Genomic DNA, 25,653 nt, shown 5'->3' with positions numbered 1-25,653 from the left:
GAATTTCAGCCAATGGAGACCACTAACTATGATGCATGTTGCTTATTAAGGAGATGGCTAAATCTATAGCATCTTGCATCAAGTTTACATTGCCTAAGGTCCTACATGAGCAATGGTAGAGATCAAGTTTATTGCTAAAGGTCCTACATGTTGCAATGGGACAAAGATTCATGATGCAATATTAAACGTCTCTCTTGCAATTGATAGAAATGAGGCATTGGACGTACATTTACCTTGGTGAATATGGACAAGTGAATTGATTATTCAAGAGATGGTGACAACTATATGTAGGTAATGAAATCTCACATGCAATCTCATGGGAAAAGGAACAAATCAAACTCTCTTAAAAGAGGGAGGTTGGACTGAGTCTAGACTCTGAAAGATAAAGCGTTATGCTTAGCCATAAAATGGCTGCCTAGAATGCAAAAGAATCAATCATGGGCCAAAATGATGGTTGACTTTACCGAGAACGCAAAACTTCCAAAGGAGTTTGGTTAGGTTTAAGTTAGAGTAATCTTGTCTTATGAAGCAAGATTAAGGTCCATCAAACGGTTTGAAATAATGCACGTCACATAGGTGTATCATCCCTCCTAAGGTGGAGTCCTCAGTGTGGTGGTAGATAGACTTTTATACTGAGTTTCCACAATATTCCAAAAGATCCTAGCAAGAAGTAAATCATGGTGTAGACTGCCTGTCTCCTGCCAATCCAGGTAAGTGTGTACCCTACCAACCATAGTTCCTCACCTTAACCATATTGCAAAAGATCCTAGCAAGAAGTAAATCATGGTGTAGACTGCATGTCTCCTGCCAATCCAGGTAAGTGTGTACCCTACCAACTATAGTTCCTCACCTTAACAGTAGGACATAGCTAGCTACTTGGCACCCTTGTATCATATAACACGTATTTCAAGCATCCCACTTACCTGGCAACTAAAATGTTCTAGACCACAAATGATCCATCCAATCATCAAATAACATCTTCCTATTCATAGCATCCACCTCCATGCATCTAATTCACTTGTCCAAGTTTTCCCTTCAGTGGCAATACAAAGACAATTCAGATTTTCAATTACACAGAACTACTGTACACATGGTTTGAGACCATACCAAACTTCATTTTGATATAGTCTTTAAGCACTTTTCTTGGGCAACTATTTTACATGCGAAGGCTGCAAGTACAGCCTCTGCCCACACGTATACCTTTTACTTTCAGGATTCTCTGTGCCATCCGTGTCAATGACTGATCTTTCCTTAGACCATCCTGCTCAGGAGTGCATGAAGTGTAAACTGACCTTTGATGCCTCTTTCCTGCATACAAGTCTTTATAGCTTTTGGTATATATTCACCTCCTTAATCAGTTCAAAATATCTTCAATCTTTCCCCGTACTCATTTTCAGGCCAACGGTAGAAATTGCTTGAGAAACATCCTCCTTTTTCCGAATGAAGCAAACCCGAGTGTGAAAATCAAGATGTAAAAGGTATTTGGATCTGCTAACATGCCCAATACCTCAATGTGAATAAGCTGCTGTATACATTTGCTTCACACCCAAATCCAGTGCTGTACTTCAAATACGTAACATTTTTAATGTTTTGGGTGTCCATACTTTTAAGTGTCATAATAGTAACATTTCACTTATCGATGCTTCAAGTGCTGTACCTCGATGTTGTAAGTCAAAAGAGAACCATTCATGACACATAGTTGCTGCCCCAATGATTCTTGTGTCCATAGTGTACTGCAGCACCGCTCTTCTTTCCTTGGTCATTTGTGCTTTCAACATGCAAGCTCATCATTGTCATCATCATATTGAAGTGCCCATTTGTGGCAATAGCATGTGCACACTTTGTTGGGCTGCTCAACTGTAATAGAAATCTTGCTAGCAATCTTTTGCACATCATGCCATTACTTAGGAGATCAGTAACCTCATGCTTGTGCCAGCAAGAATATGCTTTGTCCCACCTTCACGAGTGTCAACCTTTACTTTTTTTGCTCTTCTTATAAGTGATACCTGATAGTTCATCAAAATAAAACATTCTGTTGCCACTTAAACACACAACTCGAAGTCATAACCAATTTGTTTGAAGCAACAGACTATTTAGCACAGCCCATGTCCATTGTCTATCTGTGACCACTTCACTGATACAAACAACTGATCTTGGATATCGCGTCCTGCAGGAACAAGACTTTAGCTTCATCTCTATCTGTGACCACTTCACCAATACAAACAACTGATCTTGGATATTGCGTCCTGCAGGAACAAGACTTTAGCTTCATCTCTAGCTGAAGCCTGCTTTACACAACAAATAAGTGTCATAGGGTGCTATATAATAGGCACAGTGGTCACCACGCTTTCACATCTTTCCAACCTTTTTCTTCTGTTCATCTTTGTAATGATGCAATAGCTATAGCTTTAACTTTTCCAAATAGCTCTGCGACTCTGTTCCCTCAACATGGATCATCACATAAGACCCCATAGTCCTTTAGCACCCAAGGCATCTGACATTAAAACTGACCACACAGGATGAATGCTGCCATCACGCTGACCTTCGCTGTTAGAGGACAATGTAACACTGCCTTCTCCTAGGCCTCAGAACAAAAACTCCATTTTCAAAAGCCTTCTGTTTATGTAATGTGTTTCCAGACTGACCTTTCTTTTTGGGTGGAGTTGTGAGTTTTGAGTTGTAAGCTTTGAGCTTGCTTTCTGTTGCTGTTTTAAATGAGGGACAACCCCCAGACCAGCCTTAAGATCACTTCTCTGATGTTTCTAACTTGCTTCCTCTCCTTCTGCTGTAACTTTATCTCACTTCCACCATCTTCACTTCTCGTAATTGCAGCAATCCATGTTGAGAGACAATACATGGAGCCACATAAATATCTTCAGTTACTATGAAGGTGGCAATAACTGTTGCCTATTGCTGGCAAACAGTCCCTACTAAATAGGGACTGTACGATGGTCTGAGCTTGGAACTCAAATATCTTTTCTTGTAGGGCTATAGTAGTAACTTGAACTCCAATAAATCCATTACACAAACCTTAAACCTGAATATAGGTTCTTGGTTACAATTTTGCTATTTTGAATTGAGTTCGTATCTCTGTTTCACAACTGCAGATCCTGTTTCTGATCCTGTGATTCCCAAAACTTCATGCAACCGTGTGCAACAGGAACCTCATATAGGATATTGTAGCCATTTATGGATGATTACATAATTCATAGACACTTTTCTAGATCCTTGAGGATGAAGAATCATACAAGAATGTGAATATTCAAGATAAATTTATCTTTTAGAAAAAATGGATAATAGGGGGAAATGGAACCAAACATGTTTTACATGGAGTAAAGTTTGAACCCAGGTTTGGAGATTGTGACAGACACTTAATCTGGCATAACCACCACTGATCTGCTGAAAGCATTTCTACATCGTTTAGAGTCAAGGGCACTCACATCAACAGTATCTGATCCTGGCAAACAGCTCTCTGAATCGGAGTGTATCCATCAATGATGCATGCATAAGGCTGGGCATTGGAAGATCAACCAAGGACACTGTCTGCCGCAGAAATGACTGACAAGTTACATTTCCTATTCCGGACGGGACAGATTGGCAAAGAACTGAGCATCCTGAGCAGGCAAAGACAGCATGACAAGTTCACAACAGTGAACTTCCAAATTCAGCGTTGCTGAGTATCTACCTAGCTGGCATCTATGGCGGGCTACCTTACAAATGTGGTAGCAGTATGGTGCACAAGGACAGCAGAGCTTACTCTAAATCACTGATAAATCTGCACTGGTGGTGTGGAGAATCCAGCTTCACTGAGGAAAGGCACAATGTGGGAATTCTGTGTGGTCAGGTCTGAGTAAAACTCATATTCTGCAGGGTAATCATGCAGCCGAAGTTCTGCCCTCTGATTTGTGTGGTAATGGTGCTTAGCATTGTCAGATTTGCCAAAGCCAAAGATGCTGACTTTGTCACAGATACCTACTGCTAACATCACTGCCTGCATACCTGACGAATAATGAAACAGTGGTCCATCATGTGCATCACTCCATTCTTCCGGCCGCCTTCCTGTAGTTTCAACGAACCGTTTCAAGGAATAATACTTGACAATGCGAGCACACAAGGTGTCGAATCGAGGATCAGTGACAACAATGGGTGCCTGATGTGAGCTACCACAGAGTGCTACATCCATGAAGTGTACAACCTGGCAAATGTACATAATTAAGGGGACATGGCCTCCATAGGGATGGCAGAAACAACCACTTCGACGGGCACAAGAGTTCAGAATATTGCTGTTTACAAAAGACAGAGTAGTCTTTGAGCCAACATGCTGCTCAAAACCTGTGACCCTGGCATTGTTCAAGCGCATAACCATGTCATGACTGTCAATGAGAGAGGCATAGCTCTGATTTAACAAGATACCACTGTTGCCTACAACAGCACATGTCTTGTACCGCTTTCCAAGCTCTATGGTGGCATTTTTCTTCCTCATGTAATGCCTATCAATGGGATCTTTAACCAGATGCAGCAGCTCATTCATAATCTGTGGTTCATGGCGCTTATTCAGCATCCAGCTTTGTAAAGAGCGCCGGAACTGCGGCCAGTACTGTGAGTAGCGTGGGCTTGCTAGCTGCACTGGCAGCCTCTGATCCCTGTTTCTGATGGGTCTTCTCCTGTCCATGTGGATCCTATCATGGTAATGATCCATTCCATCCGACCTGTCACGCAAAAGAGGATACCTGTCATGAGCCCCTCGCTGCCATGTGCCATCCAGGATGCTGTTGATTTGCTTTCGCTCGCCTGGCTCTCCCAAGTCGATCCGTGCCATCTCAAGCAGCGTCTCGTTGAACTTCCTCCTGCTCAGGAACTGCAGGACGGGGAGCGACAGTGCGTCGTGCGGCCTGACGAGGAAGGGGTAACCGAGGGCAGGATGGTTGCCAATGAGGAGGGGGTAGAAGGCGAGGCCAAGGGCGACAACAGTGAGGAAGGTGCAGAAGACAGCGAGGCGGCGAGGCGGGGGCGGGGGCAGGGGCAGGGGCAGGAGGGCGAGCCAGGGAGCTGGTTTGGAGCGGTCGGGGGCGGCAGCCGCAGAGGGGTCAGAGAGGGGAGTGCTTCTGCTGCTGAGGAGGCAGGGGGGGTGATGCTTGTGGTAGTGGCCATTGGAGCGGGGGTTGAGCTTGGCGGAGGGATCGAGGAGCTCCACCATGGCGGCTACTGCCGCTGCCTCTCTCTGCAGCAGCGCTATAGGGGGGCTCCTCTCTCTCTCTTCTGCAAGAAAGCAAGAGGAAGATTCAAGACACAGCACTGGGCCGACAGCCGCCTCCTGGAGCCTCTCTCGGAGTCTTTCCCCTCTCCAGACTTCAGAGGCTTGCCTCTGAATCCTCTCGCAGTCATTTTTGCTTTATTTACCTTACCCGCAGACGATAACGGGACAGTTCCTCGAATCCCGCAGGCGGTCAGCTGACGTGGCTCGCCTCTTCTTGAATCTTGACCTCCGCCTTACCACGCCGGCCGCTCCGTCCGCCATTGTAGACGTCCGCGAGGCTCGCATGTGACGTGAGAGCGCTTCTCTTCACGTCTGTGCACGCCCGTTCGCCATCATAATCACGTAGCATCCTTCTAAACTTACCTTGCAAGTTGCCTGCACAAGAGACCAGGCTCCAGAACAGCTCGCCGAAGCACCTGTACCATCCAACGTGGCAGCTCGCCCCGTCTGCTGACCCTGCCTGTCACGTCCGCACACGCCCGTTCGCCAGCTTAACTTCCCTTGCATCTGACGAGGCACCTCTAAATTTTGCTCCTCGGGTAGAGCAGCTGCCCCGCACCATCCAACGTGGCAGCCAGCAAGCGTCCTCCTCGCCTGCCTGCCACGTCGGCATCCAATGACGTGGCACCTCCAAATTTATTTACCCCCAGAAGAGACAAGAACAGCTCCTCGGATCCCGCAGCTGGTCCAGGGTCGTGGCGCCACGTGGCAGCTAGCCCTCTCCTGAGTCCTCACCCACCCAGCCTGCCACGTCTGCACGCGCCCGTTCGCGCTGGTTGCATAGGTGCATCTGACGTGGCACTTGGTGCGGGCCCTTCACACCACGTCTGCACACGGTCCTGTTGCAGCGAATGGGGCAACGATGCGTCCCTTTTTGCGCATGTATTCGATTTGAACATTTTCCTTTGCTTAACGTTTCCCGAAACTCTGAATGGTCGAATTTCTAAAATACTAGATTGAAGATTCTTACAGCACGCAAAATGATGTCCCTTACCGGCTTAGGACATGTGGATCTCGTGTGGAAACAAAGGTGCGTTGGAGCACTTTCCCACTGGTAACTGGCTTGACCGTCACAAAAGGATCGACCAGCAGACTATTTTTGATCTTTCCACGAGCATCGTTTTGTCAAACGAACAAGGTGGTGAGCTAACTTTTGCCCAAAAATTCGCCGAAACACACGGATCCCTCCCCCTCCCCCTCCCCCAACTACAGCAAAGGTAAGGAAACCAATTGCGAACCGGGTGCCAAAAAGTAAACACTTTGGAACTAGTGATGTTATAAAAAAAGAGAAATACATTAAAAATCTTGCTTATGTGTCACTCATTGATTTACCAAAAAGTGTCACATTACCGGGTCTCAAATGTACCCTTACCTCCTACAGTTGTATTTCTTAAATTATATTAAATATTTTTTAAAATAAAAAATTCAATATTGGACTCATTCAATTCCTCTTGATATCTCCCACAGGCTCATATATTCAAATCTCAAAGAAACTACAAAATGTGAAATCTCCCCCAAAAATACGTCTTTTTCTTAGGTGTTCTATAGCTGGCCCCCTTACCTTACATTCGTCACATGAAGAAATTCATTGCAATGAATGCATCTTGTCATGCACTATGGGAAAATCCCCTTGTATTTGCTACGTTTTTTTAGATTTCTTTTTTATTTTTGTTGGAGGACCAGTAAATCACATTTAAAACGAAAGGTAAACAAACTTCGAGGTCAGTAAAAAAAGGACTAGGGTTAAGCTACCAATTGAAGAATGAGTTATGAGGCCACTTATGCTACATGTCCAAGGCAATGCTCACAAAAAACTTTTTTCCCATCCAATAGAAAAAACAAGAGGCTTGACCCCAATTGGTTTTGGAGAGGAAATATCCAGTTTTATAACTGAGAAAATAGTCAGTTTTCATTGACGTGAGCTCCAATTTCAACCACTTTTTTGAAAATGTACTAAGAACAATTTTTTGCAAACATTGGTCCAAGGTACTAGCAAGCCCAATGATAAAACATCTTACTTCTAATCATACCACACTTAGAGCGAGGACATACCTAAGCAAATTCTACTTCTACAAGTCTATGCATTGAAGGTTAATAATGCGTAGATCGTTTGCTCAACCTGACTTTGGTGTTAGAACTTTTGGAGCTTTGGAGTACCTTAAAAAATGGACGTACCTCAAGAACTTGTTGAAGTTAGGATGGTGTGGCAATCATGGATTGGTAAAGATCATATTCTCTCTCCTTGATACCCTTTTCTCTCTCTCTCAAGGTGTAATGCACCTTTCACCCTCTTTTAAAAACGCCTCTTCTTGCATCTAAAAGAGTATCTCTATCTTGGCTTGTATAAGTGGGGTCCATGCTTAGTAATCTTAGGTGTGGCCATGCTACTTTGACATCCTTTTCTATTCCCTTAAGTTAAGGAACTTAAGCATAGTGTGGCCCTTACTTGAATAGGTTGAGCCCCCAAAGATAGTTATTTAAATATTGTTTTATCATTGGGATGCAGTGTGCACCCATTTCTGCCTTGGTGTTCCACGGACTTTTGTTCCCTCCAATGATGAGATCAATAATTGGAATCTGCACGTGCATCTTGAGACATCTTATAACCCATGCAAAAGTGGCGACTTGCAATGCATAACCCCCACAATAACCCTTGCGCAACCCCCTAGGATTGTCAAGAATTACATGGTGAGGGGACTTGCTTAAGCTATTGTACCAAATACACACTATACACACAAGAGGAAGCTCACTCGAGAACACAATGAGAGAGATGGAGGCCAAAATGTTTTCTTGTTGGTTTTCTCTTCTTCTTTCACACACAATACAATGTACACAAAGTATAGATAAGATACAACATAAAGGTAAGTGGCCTACTAAGTCAAACAGTACATAATTGACTATACTAATCGACTGGCGCTATATCTGTGCCAACTGTAGGTAGGTGTAACAAACTAAATATAATAAGTGATAAGTCAATGGCCATGTGAGGATCATAATGACCACCAACATGCTAAGTGTAGACATGCAGACCCATCTAGCCAAGCGGTCCATCATCAATGTCCACACGTGTTGAGTTTTCCATCTCAACACTCCCCCTCAAGCTCAATTGTATATCTTCAACTCCAAGTAAGCTTCGAAACTTTTGAAGCTTATGTGCACCCAATGTCTCTATGAAAATGTGAGCTAGCTAATCCTATGTGCTAACATATACCAAGTCAATCTCTCTTACAAGTACCTTATCTCTCACAAAGTGGTAGTTCATCTTAATGTACTTTGTCTTGCCATGGAACACTAGGTTTCTAGCTACTTTATATTACTCATGTTGTCACAGTGAATGACAACTATACCATCTCCCTATACATATAAATCACTTAATAACTTTTGCAACCATACCACCTCACATGCTACCATAGCATCACCTATATACTCAACCTATGTATTCGATAAAGCAACTGTAGGTTGCTTTTTGCTGCTCCATGTAATTGCTACACTACCAATGGAAAACATGAATCGACTAGTAGATCTTTTGTCACACATGCTACCATCCCAATTTGCATATGTGTATCTAAACACTTGTACATCCTTACCTGCCTCATAAAAAAGTCCATAATGTAAATTGGACTTCACATACCTCAATATGTGTCTAACTACATCCAAATGAGGCTTTCTAGGCATCTGCATAAACTAACTGACAAGCCAACAACATAGATGAAGTCTGGGCTTGTGATAGTCATGTAAATCAAACTCCCTATTATCCTCCTGAACATAGCAAGGTCTTCTATCTCATCCCCAATGTCAGCACTCAACTTCACATTTTGCTCTAATGGTACTAAAAGAGGCTTACATGCTATCATACCATACTTGGATAACATATCCCAATCATATTGCCTTTGGAATAGCCATATACCATCATCATATCTGTTCACCTCATTACCAAGAAACTATCTCAGCTCACCCAAATCCTTCATCTCAAACTTCTTCTTCAAAATGCCCTTAACTTCTACAATTCCATTGTCTTTGTCACCTGTAATAATCAAGTCATCCACATACATGACTATGATGACCAAATCTGCATCTCCCTTTCTCACATAAAGTGAGTGATCATCATCAGAAATGTAAAAGCCAATATTGACAAGATACTCTCTAATCTTGTCAGACTATGATCTAGGTGCTTGCTTCGGTCCATAGAGCACCTTCTTTAACCTGTACGCATATGTGGGTGGTCTAAATCCTTATAACTTGCTAGCTACTCCATATACACCTCTTCTTGCACAAATGTAAATAGGTATTCTTAACATCCATTTGTTACAATATCCAACCTTTGGCTGCTACCAAAGCAATCATGTATCTAACAATTGTCATTCTAGCAACTAGACTGAATGTCTTTTCATAATCTATACCATATGTTTGAGCATAGCCATTTGCAACTACCCTAGTCTTATACCTACTAACTAAACCATCTACATTATGCTTAATTTTGTAATCCCACTTACAACCAATAGCTTTCTTGCCCCTAAGTAAGGATACCAAATCCCAAGTCTTATTAGCTTCTAATGCAGCCATCTCCTCATCCATTGCTACATTCCAATGATCATGACCAACAACATCCTCAAAACAAGTGGGCACAACATCCTCAACTACCTTCACCATATAAGCATAATGGTGAGTTGTATAACCTTCAAAACCAAATCTTTTAATAGAGTATGTGACCCTACTAGACCTATTTACCACTGGATCACTCAATGGAGCCTTTACATTACTATGTGCTTTCTATACACCTGGTGTCTTGACTAAAGGAATGCCAAGCTCATTATCCAAACTCTCTAAATCACTAGAATCTCCATCAAATTCCAAATGACTAGTGGATGTATCTTTTTCATCCAACACTTCTTCTTTCCTTTGTCTTTGCTTGTAACACTTGTAGATCCACCTAAAGTTGTGGGGCTACTCCTTAGTCTCCTAGACCAAGGGTTAACTACAGGTGTAGTACCAGATGATGTTTCTGGTCCATTAAGGCTTCGTGATTCTTACTTTTCTTTTTGCACATAGCTATCATGATCATTATCATCATCTAATACATCACCAATAGATGCAAAGCAACTATTCCTCTCATAAAAAATAACGTCCCTGCTCACTTTGAACTCACCTATGATGACAGGGTTATAATAACGATACCCTTTCTATTCTAAGGAGTATCCAATAAAAATACATTTTTTAGCCTTTGGATCAAGCTTCTTTCGTAACTCATCTAGCACATGAACAAAAACAATATAGCCAAACACTTTCAAGTGTGACATATCAGGCTTTTTGCCTGTAAAGCATTCTTCGGGGATCATCCTATGAACTACAGCAGTGGGAGTTATGTTCTTAATATAGACAACAATATGAACAACTTCAAACCAAAAATATTTTGGCATATTCTTTTTAGCCATCAATGCTCGTGCAACTTCTGCAATATACCTATTTTTTATTTCTACAACTCCATTTTGTTGTGGGGTATACCTACAAGTAAACTATCTCTTTATTCCATGAGACCTCAAGAAACCACTAAACTCATTAGAGAGGTACTCTCCCCCTCTATCTGATCTCAAGCACTTAACTTTCAAGCTTATTTTTGTCTAAATAGCCAACTTGAAAGATTTGAAGTGCTCAAATACATCGCTCTTTTCCTTCATAAAGTATACCCATGGCTTCCTTGAACAATCATCAATAAACATGGCATATGATTAGATGCACCTAAATCAACATGCCATATATCATAATGTATTGCCTTTCTTGTAATAGCATTCATCATATGGTGCATAATAAATAGACACTAATTTTTGTCTTCATTCTGTCATAAAGATGATGCATAATTTCCTTGCTACAATTTACCACTATAGATATCATCCTTCTTAGAATAACAATGGGTCACAATATGACTTGTTTTCCCATAATAATGACAAACAGTAGTAGAATTTTGAGAACCTCTATTCTGTCATCCACCTCTTTCTCTAGAGCTCCCCCTACCGTTAAAGTTTCCAAGGCCTCTTGAAACCTGCATTTCACCAAATTGCTGATTTAACTTGTTTTGCTGGTTTTTGCTAGCACATCCCATAACACGTCCTCTCGAAGAGGATCTACCACATCCCCTTCCTGAACTTGAGTAAAATACTTGGACATGTTCATCGCTTCTTTCAAATGAATCACCCTATATATTGATCTCTTTGATAATCATGAGAGAAACTATCTCATCAAAATTTGGAAATGGCTTTCATATATATACAAAAGTGACAAATGATTTTCACATCTTCTCATTATTAAGGCTATCCAAAGTGGATGAAACCAAATCATCATCATCATGCATTGCATCAATTGTTGCTAAAGCATCTGTAATGCTCCTCACCTTCAAAACATACTCATTGATAGGCATTTTTCCATTCTTCAAGGTGTTCAATTGTTGCTTGAGTTGAATCTTTTGTGTCTTTTTATTTACTAAAAACATGTTCTTAAAAATTTTATAAGCTACATATAAAGTTATTATATTCCTCATATGTCCCAGTATAGTATTATCAATGATTGTAGATAGCCAATACATCACATTTTTGTCTTTTGCATTCCATTCTTTCCACGCCATTAATTCATATGCAATTGAAAGGATACTCATCTCTGGCTCCTTTTCTTCACGTGAAACGAACTTATAAAGGCCCTTTCCAATGCAGGAGTTTGTCACATGAAACTTCCATGAAGGATAGTTGTTCTTGTCTAGCTTCTCAATGATGGGATTTCCACTATTCTCTGCCATTATCACAAAAATGATATAAAATAGCAAGTGAGTCTTCTATAACCTTTCACAACAAGTGCGCAACAATGCAACAAGCAACCTCCTTCATTAATTGCTCAACATTATATGCAATCAGCAACCTGTTTGTAGATAAACTTATGGTTGCTTCCTAGCAAACACCTTAAAATTTACAAATTCAAAATCTGCAACATGTGCACCCACTTTCAGTTGATACAGCCAAAATCATAATATACATTGAAATTGTTGTCCACAACCTTGTGGCTCTAAAACAAGGCTTGAAATGGCCTTAGATGCCCAAAAAAATAGCACATAATCCCTGAAGAAATTAATGTGTAGAATATATAGTGCTTTGCTCACACACCAAATCTCACAACAATATGAGATTTTCACTATGCACCTTGCTTCTAATGCCTCCATAGGCACTATCCAAGAGAAAGAGTAGAAGAGTGGGAAAGCTTCTTACCAGTTGCTTGCTTGCTTCAACTTTGCTTCTTCTCCTTCACTTTAGCCTTCAAAACTGGCCTCTCTCAGTGGTGCCGCTCTATTACCATGTCAAGAATTATGTGGTGGAGGGACTTGTTTGAGCTGTTGCACCAAATATACACTATACACTATACACACAAGAGGAAGCTCACTCAAGAATAGAAGAAAAGAGATGGAGGCCAAAACGTTTTCTTGCTTGTTTTTCCTTCTTCTTCCATACACAATACAACGTACACAAAGTATATATAAGATACAACATAAAGATAAGTGGCCTATTAAGTCAAATAATACATAACTGACTATACTAATCAATTGGTGCTATATCTATGCTACTTGTAGGTAGGTGTTGTCATGAAGGAAAATACAACATTAATATTTGCACCTTGGATTAATTCCAGCCTTTGTAAATTTAGCTTTAGCCTATATGTACATGTGTGAACAGCCCTTAAGTTTGGAAGAGGGTTAGAATAAAAGGGACTAGAGGCCAAAGGCAAGACATCTTTTGATCATTCAATAATCTTGGCTTTACCATTTTCTTGGAGTTAGCTTCTTTCTAGCCTATGAAGCACTCAGCCATGGCCGTCATGTATTCTTGAATCTCCAACCATTAATACATGATGAGGATGTCTTGGTGCAATAGATTTGTTAATTCTTTGTTGTAGCTTAGTTAATTTTCAATTTCAGTTAGATTTCATTCCATGGTTGGTTTCCTTCATTACATTGGTATCAGAGCAGTAGCTTAGATCCTTGCAGAAGTCATTTTCAAGTACTAGATTCAGTTTCCTAGGCTAGAGAGAGCAAACCATAGTTAGGAATTTGAGTGACAGGACTTGACAGGACATGAAGATTTCAAACCGGAGTTATATGTGAAGGTCTGCTACAAACAAGGATGAAGATGGTGATTCTTGGCCTTACCAAGGGAAGAAATGGAAGGCTCCAGCCAAAATAGCAGGACGTGATCAAGATTGAGCCAAAATTTGGGGTAAGTGTACAAACAAATGGTTACAGGACATTTTAACTGTGGTTACTTTTGAGAAGGAAGGGTTTCTTCTTCCCTTTCCTCATTTCTTCAAGCTTTCCACAAGAATCCATGGCCAAGACCACATCAGATCTTCTCCTTCTCACTTCTATCATGAGAATGGGTTGGATGACCTCTTCCCCTGCCTCAAGAGCTTCAAGAGGAGTAGCTTATGTAGCTACTTAGCACCATTGCTGATTTCCAGGACATGAGTATGCACTCACGCTGTTTGCGCCATCTGAACATACTCCTATACTGCGTGAGAAATTCAGATTGATGACCTTCTTGATGCATTGCTATTGATCTTCCAACCTTGGACAAGAGATATCTCACCAATTTCTTCAAGATCCTTATCAGTTTGGAGTGTTCCCTCTTCTTCAAAACCCTGGTTATGGAGTTTTATGACAGTTCTGGACAGCACTCAAATTTTTTCAGATTTCTTCATCAAGATCAAAGGGTTTTTGTTCTATTATACTCCCTGAAGCCTCTACATACATCCTAGTACCAACATTGACTGATCTTGAAGCTTGAAGCTTTGTTGGAGCTTGGATATGGAGATTGCAAACTCTATGTGTAATAGTTTGGGACAGCATTAAAGATTCCTGAAATTTTTAAAGCAATTCATGGGGCTTTTGTGGGCAAAGCATCTCTGAAGCTTCCTCAACCATTCCCCCTCAAGAATCCATCAACATTGGACCGACATTGAAGTGATTGAAGCCAATGGAGGTCTAGGTGTTCAATGAATAGCCTGAAGCTTTTATGCCATTAAATTTTGGCATTCCCTCTCAAATTTCGGGATCTCTTGGACACATTGAAGCCCTCTCTAATACCTATTGCAACCTACTTCAAGTAGAGAAGGTAATTGGTCTTCATCAACCCACATTTGGAGCATTTATGGAGTCATGGAGCTTTCATGGGATTAATGGAGCTGAAGCTTATCAAGGAAGGGATTATCCTTGAATATTGAAGATCTCTTGGACTGATTTTAGTTGGATTATCAAGCTCAGCCCACCTATGTCAAGCATTATGGATTGAAGGTCATTCCATCAACAATGCTCTTCTCCAATCAATCAAATGAGGTACTCTAATCACTCTTAATTTCTCTTTACATCCAATTGTTGCTGATCTCATTTCCAATTGCTGAAGAGAAATAAGAGGATTAAATGAAGCTTTCATTCATAGCCTAATGCATTACATGAAGCCTATAGGTTATCTCAGTCATTGTCTTTACTAAACCTCTTCAATTTACTGAAATGGCCATCTCTAAATGTCTCAAACTCTTCCATAATGAATGAGCATTACCCATCTACTTCCATTCATTGAAATCAGTAATTTCTTGAGCTTCATTACTCAATCTTTTATTGCCTAACTCTGACATGAAATTGATTGCCTATTTTGCCTCTTGATCATAAGAAAATCATTACCCAATTGGTAAGTGAGAAAAACTTTGTAAGCAGTGAGTCACTGCTGAGGTAAATACCTCTCCACTTCTCATTTACATTTCAGCCTTTTCAATTTCAATCTTGCATATCATGAAAAAGGGCAAATGAAAGGCAATTGTATTTCCTTCCTATTCCATGCATATCATACTGATTTTTAGAGCTAGAATTCACTTGCCATGTACTTGCCCACAAGGAAAAAGTGGATGCCGGGCGAGTCGGTAGGACAATAGTGAGGTGACCCTCCCCTACCGACGAGGACCCTGAAGGGGAGCGCAACCCGGCCCGAGAGGGAACTTTGCAAACCCCTCGGGTCTCGGATCCCACGTATTTTCAAGTTTAGGTGCAAGTACAAATCTCAAAGGCATTTGAAATCAGCCTACAGCATGAGTTATGGACAGTGAGTTCTTGTGATATTGGCAAATGTATGGTATGGCAAATGTATGAAGACATATGGCTACAGTAAAATGTATACATCCTATGGTAAAGACACTATGGTTCAGTCTGAAAGATTGGAACAGAGTATGTATACATACCCTCATTAAAGATTGCAGTCTACTTTGAGTCAGATAGCCATTTTACTGGTTACTGAGGTCATTTTCAGTATGGGCAGACGTATGAGACTCTCCTACAAGGTTATGAAGTTGGTACATGCTGGGTATTGATGGTACAAGCCATTAATTGACTAGAACAGGGTATTCACTGCCTGCAGGAATTTTCAGACAGCAACAGAAAATCCCTTACAGAAATTTCTGTACTCATCCATTTTCTGCATTTGATAGATCATTGGATAGAGGGCTCTTCAAGCTTTGAACAGAGCCAGAGACCTCGTAATTTGGAGCTCTAGAAGTAAAGATAATCAAGTTTTTCTACTACAGAAATTCAGGACAGAAATCAACCCATGGCTAGAAATAAGAAGAGAGACCCTGTTTTGGATACTATCAATGAAGAATTGAAGGAATATCAGCAGGATAGGGATGAACATCAACAGGAAAGGGGTGAACATCATGACACTTCTCAAGATGCCATTTATCGAATGCATTATGAGAACGATGAGGTCGATGCAAGCTCCACTCACTCCCCTACCAATCAACCCATAGAGACGTCTCATATCTCAATGAATTCAAACAGTTTTCAGCAATTGTCAAATGACATAAAGGATATGAAATCAGGTTTCGAGGGTATGAGGTTGGGTATTGACAAGCTTGTAGCACTTCTTGGTGAGAAAATGTTGCCTACAGCTGGTCTTAATATCCCACACCCGCATAGGGCTAAAGAACCACCTAAACCACTTACTCCTAAGGTGGTAGGTCAATTTGAAGTTGGAGAATCATCTAAAGCTAAGGATTTTGCTCATCCCACTTCACTTCAGCCACAATTCCATCAACAAAAGGGTCACTTTCAGCCACATGGGCAGGATCTTCAAGAAAGAGTGCAAACAAACTCAAAGCATGATGAAGACATCCATGGGTGCAACTCTTTCTACAAGCAATTTTACCCTCAAGCAAATGTTGGTGGTTATGAGCAAGTCCATATTAATTCAACCCCAAACTCTTATGGGCAGCCACATGGACATGTGAATTCAGCCCCAAATGCTTTTGGACAGCCACAACATAATTTCTCTCCTCAAGTGCAGGCCAATAGGCCAAGTCCTATGTCAAATCATGGTTGGAATCAGCAAAATAATGGGCAGCAACCACCTTTCAATTCACCGATGCATGGACAACCTCCCAATGTGAGCAACACATACTTTCATCCTCAAGGACATTGTTTCCAGCCACAAAGTCATGGTATGCATTATGGACAGCAAACTCCTTATGCACAAGGGCATGGAAATAATGAATATCCTAGGCAAGGACCTTTTGGCAATTCTTTTGGGCCACAAAACCATAGTGGGCAGCAGCACCCTAATGGACAACCTCCTCAATACGAGAGAGAGTACAAGGAGAAAATAATTATCTCAAACTTCAAGGGAGAGAATCCTTCACCCACGGAGTTGGAGTGGTTTGACAAGTTAGAGATGTATTTTTCTCTTTACCCAAGGCCCGAGAATGCCAAAGTAAAATTCGCAGCCCTTCATCTAGAAGGCTATGCTCACACTTGGTGGAGATATATGGCGAGGATGGGACATGACTTCTTGTCTTGGGATGCATTGAAAAATGCTATGATTGAAGTCTTTGTTTCCCCTATTGAAAAAGAGCGGTTAGAGAAAAAGTGGTATGCTCTTGAGCAACGTGGTCTCTCGGTTAGAGAGTACTCAAATCAGTTTTTGAACCTCTCGATGTATGTTCATGGGGTCTCCGATAGTGCCAAGTTGAATAAATACATATTTGGTTTGGAACCTATTCTTTCTTCTGAAGTTGGAGCCATGAATCCTACATCCCTACAAGCTGCCATTCAATTGGCTGAACGTTATGGGCAGAAATACAAGGGTTTTCAGCCAAAAACAGGGCATTCTTTTCAGCCTACGCAGTTCTCAAGGACATCAGGCCATTATGGGCATGCTAAAACTGATTTTCAGCATATTGGGAAGCCATCAAATACTTACAGCAATACCTACAGCAAGATACCCACTTTTCCTACTGTGTTTGGGTCAAAACAAAGCAGTAATTTCAGACCTAATGCTGAAAATAGATTTGATGGAAAGAGGACTGATATAAATGCCAAAACTTCAGTACCTACTCAAGGCAAACATGTATCGAATGATAAGCTCAAAGATATGTATGCTAAAGGTCTATGCTACAAATGTGGAGAGAAATGGTCACCCGATCATAAGTCCAAATGCAAGGCCAAAAATATGAAGATTAGCATGATCATCGAGGATGATTCCGATGGTGAATCTATTGAAGGAAGCTTGGCTCAGCTTGATGTCACAACAACTCAAGAAGAGGCGCATGAAAATGAAGAGAATGGCCATGAAGAGTTCTATGATCCGATGGATGGGTTTCCTTTCGACCCGGGTGGTCATTATTTGGATGATTCATGGACTGATTTACATCCATCGCTATGTGCCATATCAAGTGATGCATGGAGTGGTTCAAGAGGGGATAATACCCTACGCCTTAAAGGTCAAATCAAGGGAAGGACCGCTCATATACTCATAGATACGGGAAGTACACATAGCTTCATTAATGCTAAGTCACTCAATGGGCTAAAATTGAATACGCATGAAATGCCTACGTCACTCAAAATCCAAGTGGCAAATGGAAATTTTGAGATGAGCAATCAATGCTGTCCAAATGTACCTATCACCTTTTCTCCATTGTGCACTACATCAGTGAGTCTAATTGCATTAGAAATGGGTCCCATTGATATAATACTTGGCTGTAACTGGCTAAAATCTTTGGGCAGATTTACTATGGATCTCAACAACATGGAAATGGAGTTTAAATGGTGTGGACAACAAGTAACACTACATGGAGCTGAAAAGAAAAGAATGGAGATGATCAGTCCCAAGAAGGTTAAGAAAGAGATAAATGCAAATGCATGTATGTTCACCATTCTTCTTTCCAAGATTGAAGAGGATCAGCCCTCTTCTCCTACCAACAATATGGACCCATGTCTTTGTAATTTGCTGAAAGAATATGATGATATTTTCCAGCCACCTACCTCTCTTCCTCCCAAAAGAGAAGTGGATCATCCCATTGACTTGCTGCCCAATACAAAGCCCATCAACAAACCACCATATCGCCTCTCCAAAGTGGAAAGAGAAGAGGTAGAACGCCAAGTCAAAGAGCTTTTGGAAATGGGTCTCATTAAGGCAAGCCAATCACCTTTTGCTTCTCCAGTCCTTCTTGTGAAGAAGAAAGATGGCTCCTTTCGAATGTGCATTGATTACCGCGATCTCAACAAGGTCACTATCAAGAATAGGTATCCCATACCTAGAATAGATGATCTCTTAGATGAATTGAAGAATGCCAAGGTGTTTTCAAAAATTGACTTGAGATCGGGATATCATCAAATACGCATGAAGGAAGGGGATGAATTCAAAACAGCCTTCAGGACGGAGAGGGGTCTTTATCAGTTTATGGTTATGCCTTTTGGGTTGTCAAATGCTCCAGCCACATTCCAGTCTCTCATGAATAAGATACTTCAGCCATTGCTCTTTAAAACAATTTTGGTATTCTTTGATGACATTTTGATCTATAGCAAGAATAAAGAAGACCATTTGCAGCATGTAAAAGAGGTCTTTGACATATTGAGGATACACAAACTGTTTGCCAAGGCCACTAAATGCTCTTTTATGACAAAGGAAGTGGAGTACTTGGGTCATATAGTGGGAGAAGATGGAATCAAAGTGGATCCTAAGAAGGTTCAGTGCGTCAAAGAATGGCCTACACCAACCAATGCCACTTCATTAAGAGGGTTCCTTGGTTTGTCATCCTTTTACCGACGGTTTATGAAAAACTATGCTCATATTGCAGCTCCTCTTACCGATCGGCTGAAAAAGGAGGCATTCTTTTGGGATGAGATCGCGGACAAGAGCTTTAATGAGCTGAAAGAATTGCTTGTTTCAGCACCCATACTAGTTTGCCCTGATTTCTCCAAGACTTTTACCATTTATGCAGATGCCAGTGGTAGAGGTTTGGGAGCAGTTTTGGTACAGGAGCATGGTGTCATTGCATTTGAGAGCAAAAAATTTGATGACAAAGAGAGAGAGATGCATGTTTATGAGCAGGAGATGCTTGCTATTTTACATGCAATCAAGAAATGGCACCACTACCTCTATGGGACACACTTCAAAGTCAAAAGCGATCATAGGGTCTTGAGATATTTTCTCTCGCAGCCCAATCTTTCTCCCAAGCAAAAGAGATGGTTGGCTACTTTGCAATCATATGATTTTGAAATATCATACATGGCTGGCAAGGATAATGTGGTGGCTGATGCGTTATCAAGAATGTGGGCATGCAGTCTATCTACTGTGTCCACCATCTATAAGGAGTGGATTGAAGACATTCAAGAGGAATATGTGCTTGATGAGCATGCTGCCCATATTTTACAGAAATTAGAGCAAGGGTGTGATGCTGAATTTCCAAATTTTAAAGTGCATAATGGCCTCTTATGGTTTAAAGGTAAAGTGTACTTGATTCCCAGCAGTAAATTCAAGCTGAAGGTGCTTCAAGAGATGCATTCATCGCCAATGGCTGGTCACTTGGGCCTTTTCAAGACGTTTGATAGAGTTCATCAAAGTTTTTATTGGAAAGGTCTATGGAAAGATGTTAAAGAGTATGTATCTCAATGCTTGGAGTGTCAGCAAAATAAGGATTCCACTCTATTACCAGCTGGCTTACTTCAGCCTTTACCTATACCTACGGGCAAATGGACAGATATTTCCATGGACTTCATAACGGGATTGCCTACTACCAGTCATGGATGGAATAGTATCTATGTGGTAGTTGATAGATTGACCAAATCAGCCCACTTTATCCCAACTAAAGTCCAATATTCAGCAAGACAAGTCGCCGAGCAATTTATGGAAGGTGTGTTCAAACTACATGGTATGCCTATGAGAATAGTATCAGACCGTGATTCGAAGTTTATGGGCGACTTTTGGAAAAGTCTATTCTCCTCTATGGGTACTTTCCTCACTCCTAGCACGGCCTATCACCCTCAGACTGATGGGCAAACGGAGAGAGTAAACCATTGGGTGGAAGTGTACCTTAGGCACTATTGTCATGACACACAAGCTTCATGGGACCATTGGATCCACCTTGCTGAATTTTGCTATAATAACACGCATCACATGAGCATTGGGATGTCTCCGTTTGAAGCACTTTATGGGTATAAAGTTCAACTTCCATCGGTTTTATTTCATGAAGACATCAACCCACAAGCAAAGGAAGAGTTGGAAAGAATGGAGTTGCTCATGAGGCAATGCAAGGACAGCATAAGGAAAGCACAAGACGTAATGAAGGTCTATGCTGATGAGAAAAGAAGACATTTAGACTTCAAGGTTGGAGATTGGGTATTTCTCAAAGTGCCCAAGATGCATTATGCTTCACTAAAGGGTGGGAATAACAAGCTTGCTCATAGGTTTTATGGACCATATTTGATTCTAGACAAAATTGGAGAGCTTGCTTATAAACTTCAGCTACCATCCTCCACTAGAATACATGATGTATTCCATATTTCACAGCTGAAGAAGTATGTTGGGCCCGATGTACAAGTATTGGAAGAGTTACCACCATTGGATGAGGCAGGACTGATCATATATGAACCTGAAAGCATTATTGGAAAGAGAGAGAAAGTTCTCAGAAATCGTACTCTCATTGAGTATCTTATTAAGTGGAAGAATTTGCCCATTGAAGAGTCTTCTTGGCAACCATCCACTTATGTCAGTAACTTTCCTTGGCTATTACAGGATGATATATGATGCAGTATGTAGTGACTGTGCAGAGACAGCTTGCTGTATGAAATTTCTGCAGACAATAAAACTGTCCTGACTTCATCAAAATTTGATTCTGATGTTATGGGGTGATGCTTGGGAGTGTATACTTCGTTTCCACACCTCGTACGCCATATTTGGACCAATATATCAAAAGTTATGGCAGTTTTAGTGAATCAGCCCTGTTTGGACAGCAGCCAGTTTTCTCACAGTTTGGTATGCAAAAGGTCTTCTTTTCATGGACAGTGCTTTCTTATCATTGGGAAGATGAATGGGCATGATTACTATCATCCTTGACTTGGATTTAGTCCATTACTTCTTGGTTTTGAGGACAAAACCATCTTCAGGACGGGATGGTTTGTCATGAAGGAAAATACAACATTAATATTTGCACCTTGGATTAATTCCAGCCTTTGTAAATTTAGCTTTAGCCTATATGTACATGTGTGAACAGCCCTTAAGTTTGGAAGAGGGTTAGAATAAAAGGGACTAGAGGCCAAAGGCAAGACATCTTTTGATCATTCAATAATCTTGGCTTTACCATTTTCTTGGAGTTAGCTTCTTTCTAGCCTATGAAGCACTCAGCCATGGCCGTCATGTATTCTTGAATCTCCAACCATTAATACATGATGAGGATGTCTTGGTGCAATAGATTTGTTAATTCTTTGTTGTAGCTTAGTTAATTTTCAATTTCAGTTAGATTTCATTCCATGGTTGGTTGCCTTCATTACATGTGTAACGAATTAAATATAATAAGTGATAAGTCAATGGCCATGTAATGATCATAATGACCATCGATATGCTAAATGTAGATGTGAGGACCCATCTAGCCAAGTGGTCCATCATCAATGTCCACATGTGTTGAGCTTGCCATCTCAAAAGGGATTCGACCTCACAATTTTCTTTTTGGCATGCCAAGTACCTATCCAACTAAGCTATGGTTTTCTTACAAAAATTTATAGCCCTTTTAAACCCAAAAAGTGTTTGAAAGCTTTTCACCCTCATGTGTCACATCATGTAAGGGTTCTCACTTTTTACATGGGTTATCGCTTTGCACATGGGTGCCGGATATATTGCTTTGGAATGTGCATGCACTTCTTAGGCATTGATCCCATCACTTCAAGGGATTATTCTCCATGATGAGGTGGACTAGTGGAGGGTTGGTACAAGGCATTGTGGATAGATTGAGTGCTAAGCCTAGTAGTTCAAACCTTGTTTTATTATTAGCATGCATCCATTTCTACTTTGATGCCTATGTGCATTAAATTGGAAAGTCAAAATTTTTACACACGTTGTTGAAAGATGCAAGACTTGCCTCTCCATCTATAACTACAAGGAGAAAGTTTTGCTTTGCTATTTTGTGTTCTATTTTGCTACTTTGTGTTTATCCTCCAAGTACACCTATGGCATCAATAACCTAAACTAGTGTGTTAAGAATAAGCTACAACTAGTGAGTTGTTCCACAATTGACCCCTTTTTCCTATTTGGAACCAATATCTTAGGAAATACTTAGGGTAAGGGGGATAATACTACGTGGCTCTTAATTATCCTTATATTAGCCATGTCACTAAATTTTGGGTTGTTTTTCAGAATCTACTTGGAGTTTGCAAGCTGGTGCAGGTCTTAATTGTTCACAACAACAACCAATATTTTGTTTCTTGAGGCAAAAACATATTGTGAGATTGATTCTTCAAGCATATTGCAAAAAATTGTATGGTCCAGGATATAGGGTCATGGGATGCACTAACTGTGATTATGCAAGACATGCAGACAGTAGGAAGTCCACCTCTGGCTATATCTTCACTTTGTTGGAGGTGTTATTTCTTGAATGTCCAGGGTGCAAAAATGCATGGCCGTATTTACTACAAAGGCAGAGTATGTTGTAGCCATTAATGCTTGTAAGGAGGCTCTTTGGTTAGACCGTTTAATGGCAGACCTTGGCATTACTAAAGTAGTCCCTACACTGCATTCGGATTCTATGAGTGCTATTTAGTTGGCCAACCAATCTTCCATGCGAAAATAAAGCACATTGAGGTGCGTTACCACTTTATCAAAGAGGTCATTGAGGACAAGCTCATCAAGCTTGTCAAAAGCTCAACTAACCAAAATCCTGTAGATCTACTCACCAAAAGTCTCTCATCGAAGCGTTTTGCCTTCCTTAGGAAGTTGATGGGCATCGAATGAGATGATGTCTTTCCTCATCATGTTGTACTGATGTACATTTGTACTTTGTCACCTTTTTTCTTATTCTCCCCTCACTAAGGGAACATTCGCCTTTTCAAGTGGGGGGTATAGATATCTGTGCCTTTAAGTGCGAGGTTGTTGGGGGTAAAGGTGTCTGTGCCTAACTACCCGTGCATTAGTTGCACTCACAATACCCACACCATGTATTAGTTACTTGCATATCTATACACTATAGGTGGAAGTTTCCCATCAACTGCCACTTCATTCTTTATTCTTTCAATGACATTTGAATAAAGGGAAGGCTGGTTACACATTGTGACTATTGGAGTTCTCACATCTTCTCTCTCTCTCTCTCTCTCTCTCTCTCTCTCTCTCTCTCTCTCTCTCTCTCTCTCTCTCTCTCTCTCTCTCTCTTGCTTCTGCACCATGCTTCCACTTCATGGCTCACTCCCTTCAGTAATGTCTCTAATCAAATAAAAAATTTTAAAGGCTTGACTCAGTTCAAGCATGACAAGACCCAAACTATCTATAGGAATGTGTGTAAATTTGAGAATTGGTATGTGAAAGGGGGCTATCACAAAGGTCAGTGTAACTAAGATGCTATGAATTAAAATTATGTAAATCATATCTCCTGCTTGTCCTCCATCATCATCATCAACTCCATATCATCATCACTTGATTGCACCAAAATAAGATCTGATCACTTTCTCCATCATCTCATTATCATTAACATGCCTGCTAGGAGTAAAAGGAGAAGATACGAACAAATATCCCACCATGCATCTCAAGTCCCACTCAAAACCATTCATCATCATCAACTTCATACAAAAGGATGAAAGGATGAGATTTAAATAGCCACCATGCCAAGGTGAGATGGGAACAATCCATTTGTGAATGACATGAAGAGGGATAGTTCACTCAAATTAAGGGAGATGACATGAGGAAGAGCATTTTAAGATTAAGCCTTAGTAGAGGGCTATACAATGAAATCTTTGTGAAAGCATAATGTTTGATCTTTGTTTCCTTTATTTTTCAAGAAACATGAGTAAGAGAGAAGAGGAAGAGAGGGAGGCGAAAGGGGAGAGAGAGAGAGAGAGAGAGAGAGAGAGAGAGAGAGAGAGAGAGAGAGAGAGAGGGTAGAGGAATAGAGGAGGTTTTGAAGGCAAGAGATCTTGAAGCATACAAGCTTGAAGACCTACAATTGGCTCCTTTGATTAGCCTACTTCTTGTTTACCTTCATTCTACTTATTGATTCTCCCCCTTACTCATACAAATTCCTCATCATTCTATCCCCAAGACCCCCTATCAATCTCTAGATTCTACATCACTATTGGGGGTAAAGACACCTACGCCTACGCCGCCCATGCATTCACTACACTTAATGTATCCACACACCTATATACTACAAGTTGCAGGACCTGCACACCTATACATTCCAAGGGCAAGCGCCCATCATTGTCACTTCATTCTTTATTCTTTTGGTGACTAATGAATAATGGAAGGCTAGTCATGCATTGTGATTGTTGGAGTTCCCACATCTTGAGTTTCTCTCTCTCTTTGTCTCTTGATCCATCCACCATAGCTTACACTTCCCTTACTTCCGCTTGCTCATACTCTCACCCAGGCTTCTCCCTTCAACTAGTTTCAAAGCCCTTGATCAAGGAGCTTCCTCAACTTGACTTCACCCAAATTTGAAAGCTTCATCACTTCACTCATGGTAGCTATGGCTTTAGCTTGAAAAGGTAAACATTGATGATCCCCTTCTTCTCGGCCTTCTTGAACATGAATCAAGGCTTCATTGGGATTCCTTGAGGAACTAAGTGCCCCTTATGGCCCATTTTCTCTAGCAATAGTAGTAGCAAGTGTAGTAGTAATAGCATAAATTACGCTTGCTAAGTGTTACCCCCCATTCCTGGTTAATTGGACATCTCCCCAATTTCCTATGGCCTCTTGATAACCTTGGCAAGGCTTGACATCTCTCCTAGCATTGGTGTTGTGGTTCTAGCCATTAACTTAAGCCTCCACACCTTTGTTATTTGATGTAATATACAACAAACTTGTTGTTACACACCTGGAACAATGTATTTTTAAAGAGTGTGGCTC

General features: G+C 40.9%; 1 protein-coding gene across 2 annotated transcripts; it reads right to left on the bottom strand.

Annotated features, from left to right (window-relative positions):
• Positions 1-203: 203 nt before the first annotated feature.
• LOC148021686 (beta-1,6-galactosyltransferase GALT29A-like) lies at positions 204-5,639 on the bottom strand. Of its 2 annotated transcripts, none has more exons than XM_087697176.1 (2): positions 5,401-5,639; positions 204-5,259 (listed from the first exon to the last, which is right to left on the bottom strand). In XM_087697176.1, the coding sequence occupies exon 2, from the start codon at positions 5,195-5,197 to the stop codon at positions 3,764-3,766; it is 1,434 nt and encodes a 477-aa protein (XP_087553302.1). In that variant the 5' UTR covers positions 5,198-5,259; positions 5,401-5,639; the 3' UTR covers positions 204-3,763. The 2 variants fall into 2 exon arrangements, with proteins under 2 accessions (XP_087553302.1, XP_087553303.1); XM_087697177.1 differs by having other exon boundaries at positions 5,406-5,639.
• Between the last annotated feature and the right edge of the window lie 20,014 nt (positions 5,640-25,653).

Source organism: Lygodium microphyllum, chromosome 17 (assembly GCF_053477565.2).
Source record: "Lygodium microphyllum isolate KBCC chromosome 17, Lygodium_microphyllum_v1.1.10, whole genome shotgun sequence".
Lineage (NCBI taxonomy): Eukaryota > Viridiplantae > Streptophyta > Polypodiopsida > Schizaeales > Lygodiaceae > Lygodium > Lygodium microphyllum.
Note: the sequence above shows the minus strand (reverse complement) of the source record. Positions and strands in the feature narration are given on the sequence as shown.

Excerpts from the sequence above, each read along its gene's own strand:
- LOC148021686 (XM_087697176.1), bottom strand. The coding sequence starts at position 5,197 with ATGGTGGAGCTCCTCGATCCCTCCGCCAAGCTCAACCCCCGCTCCAAT.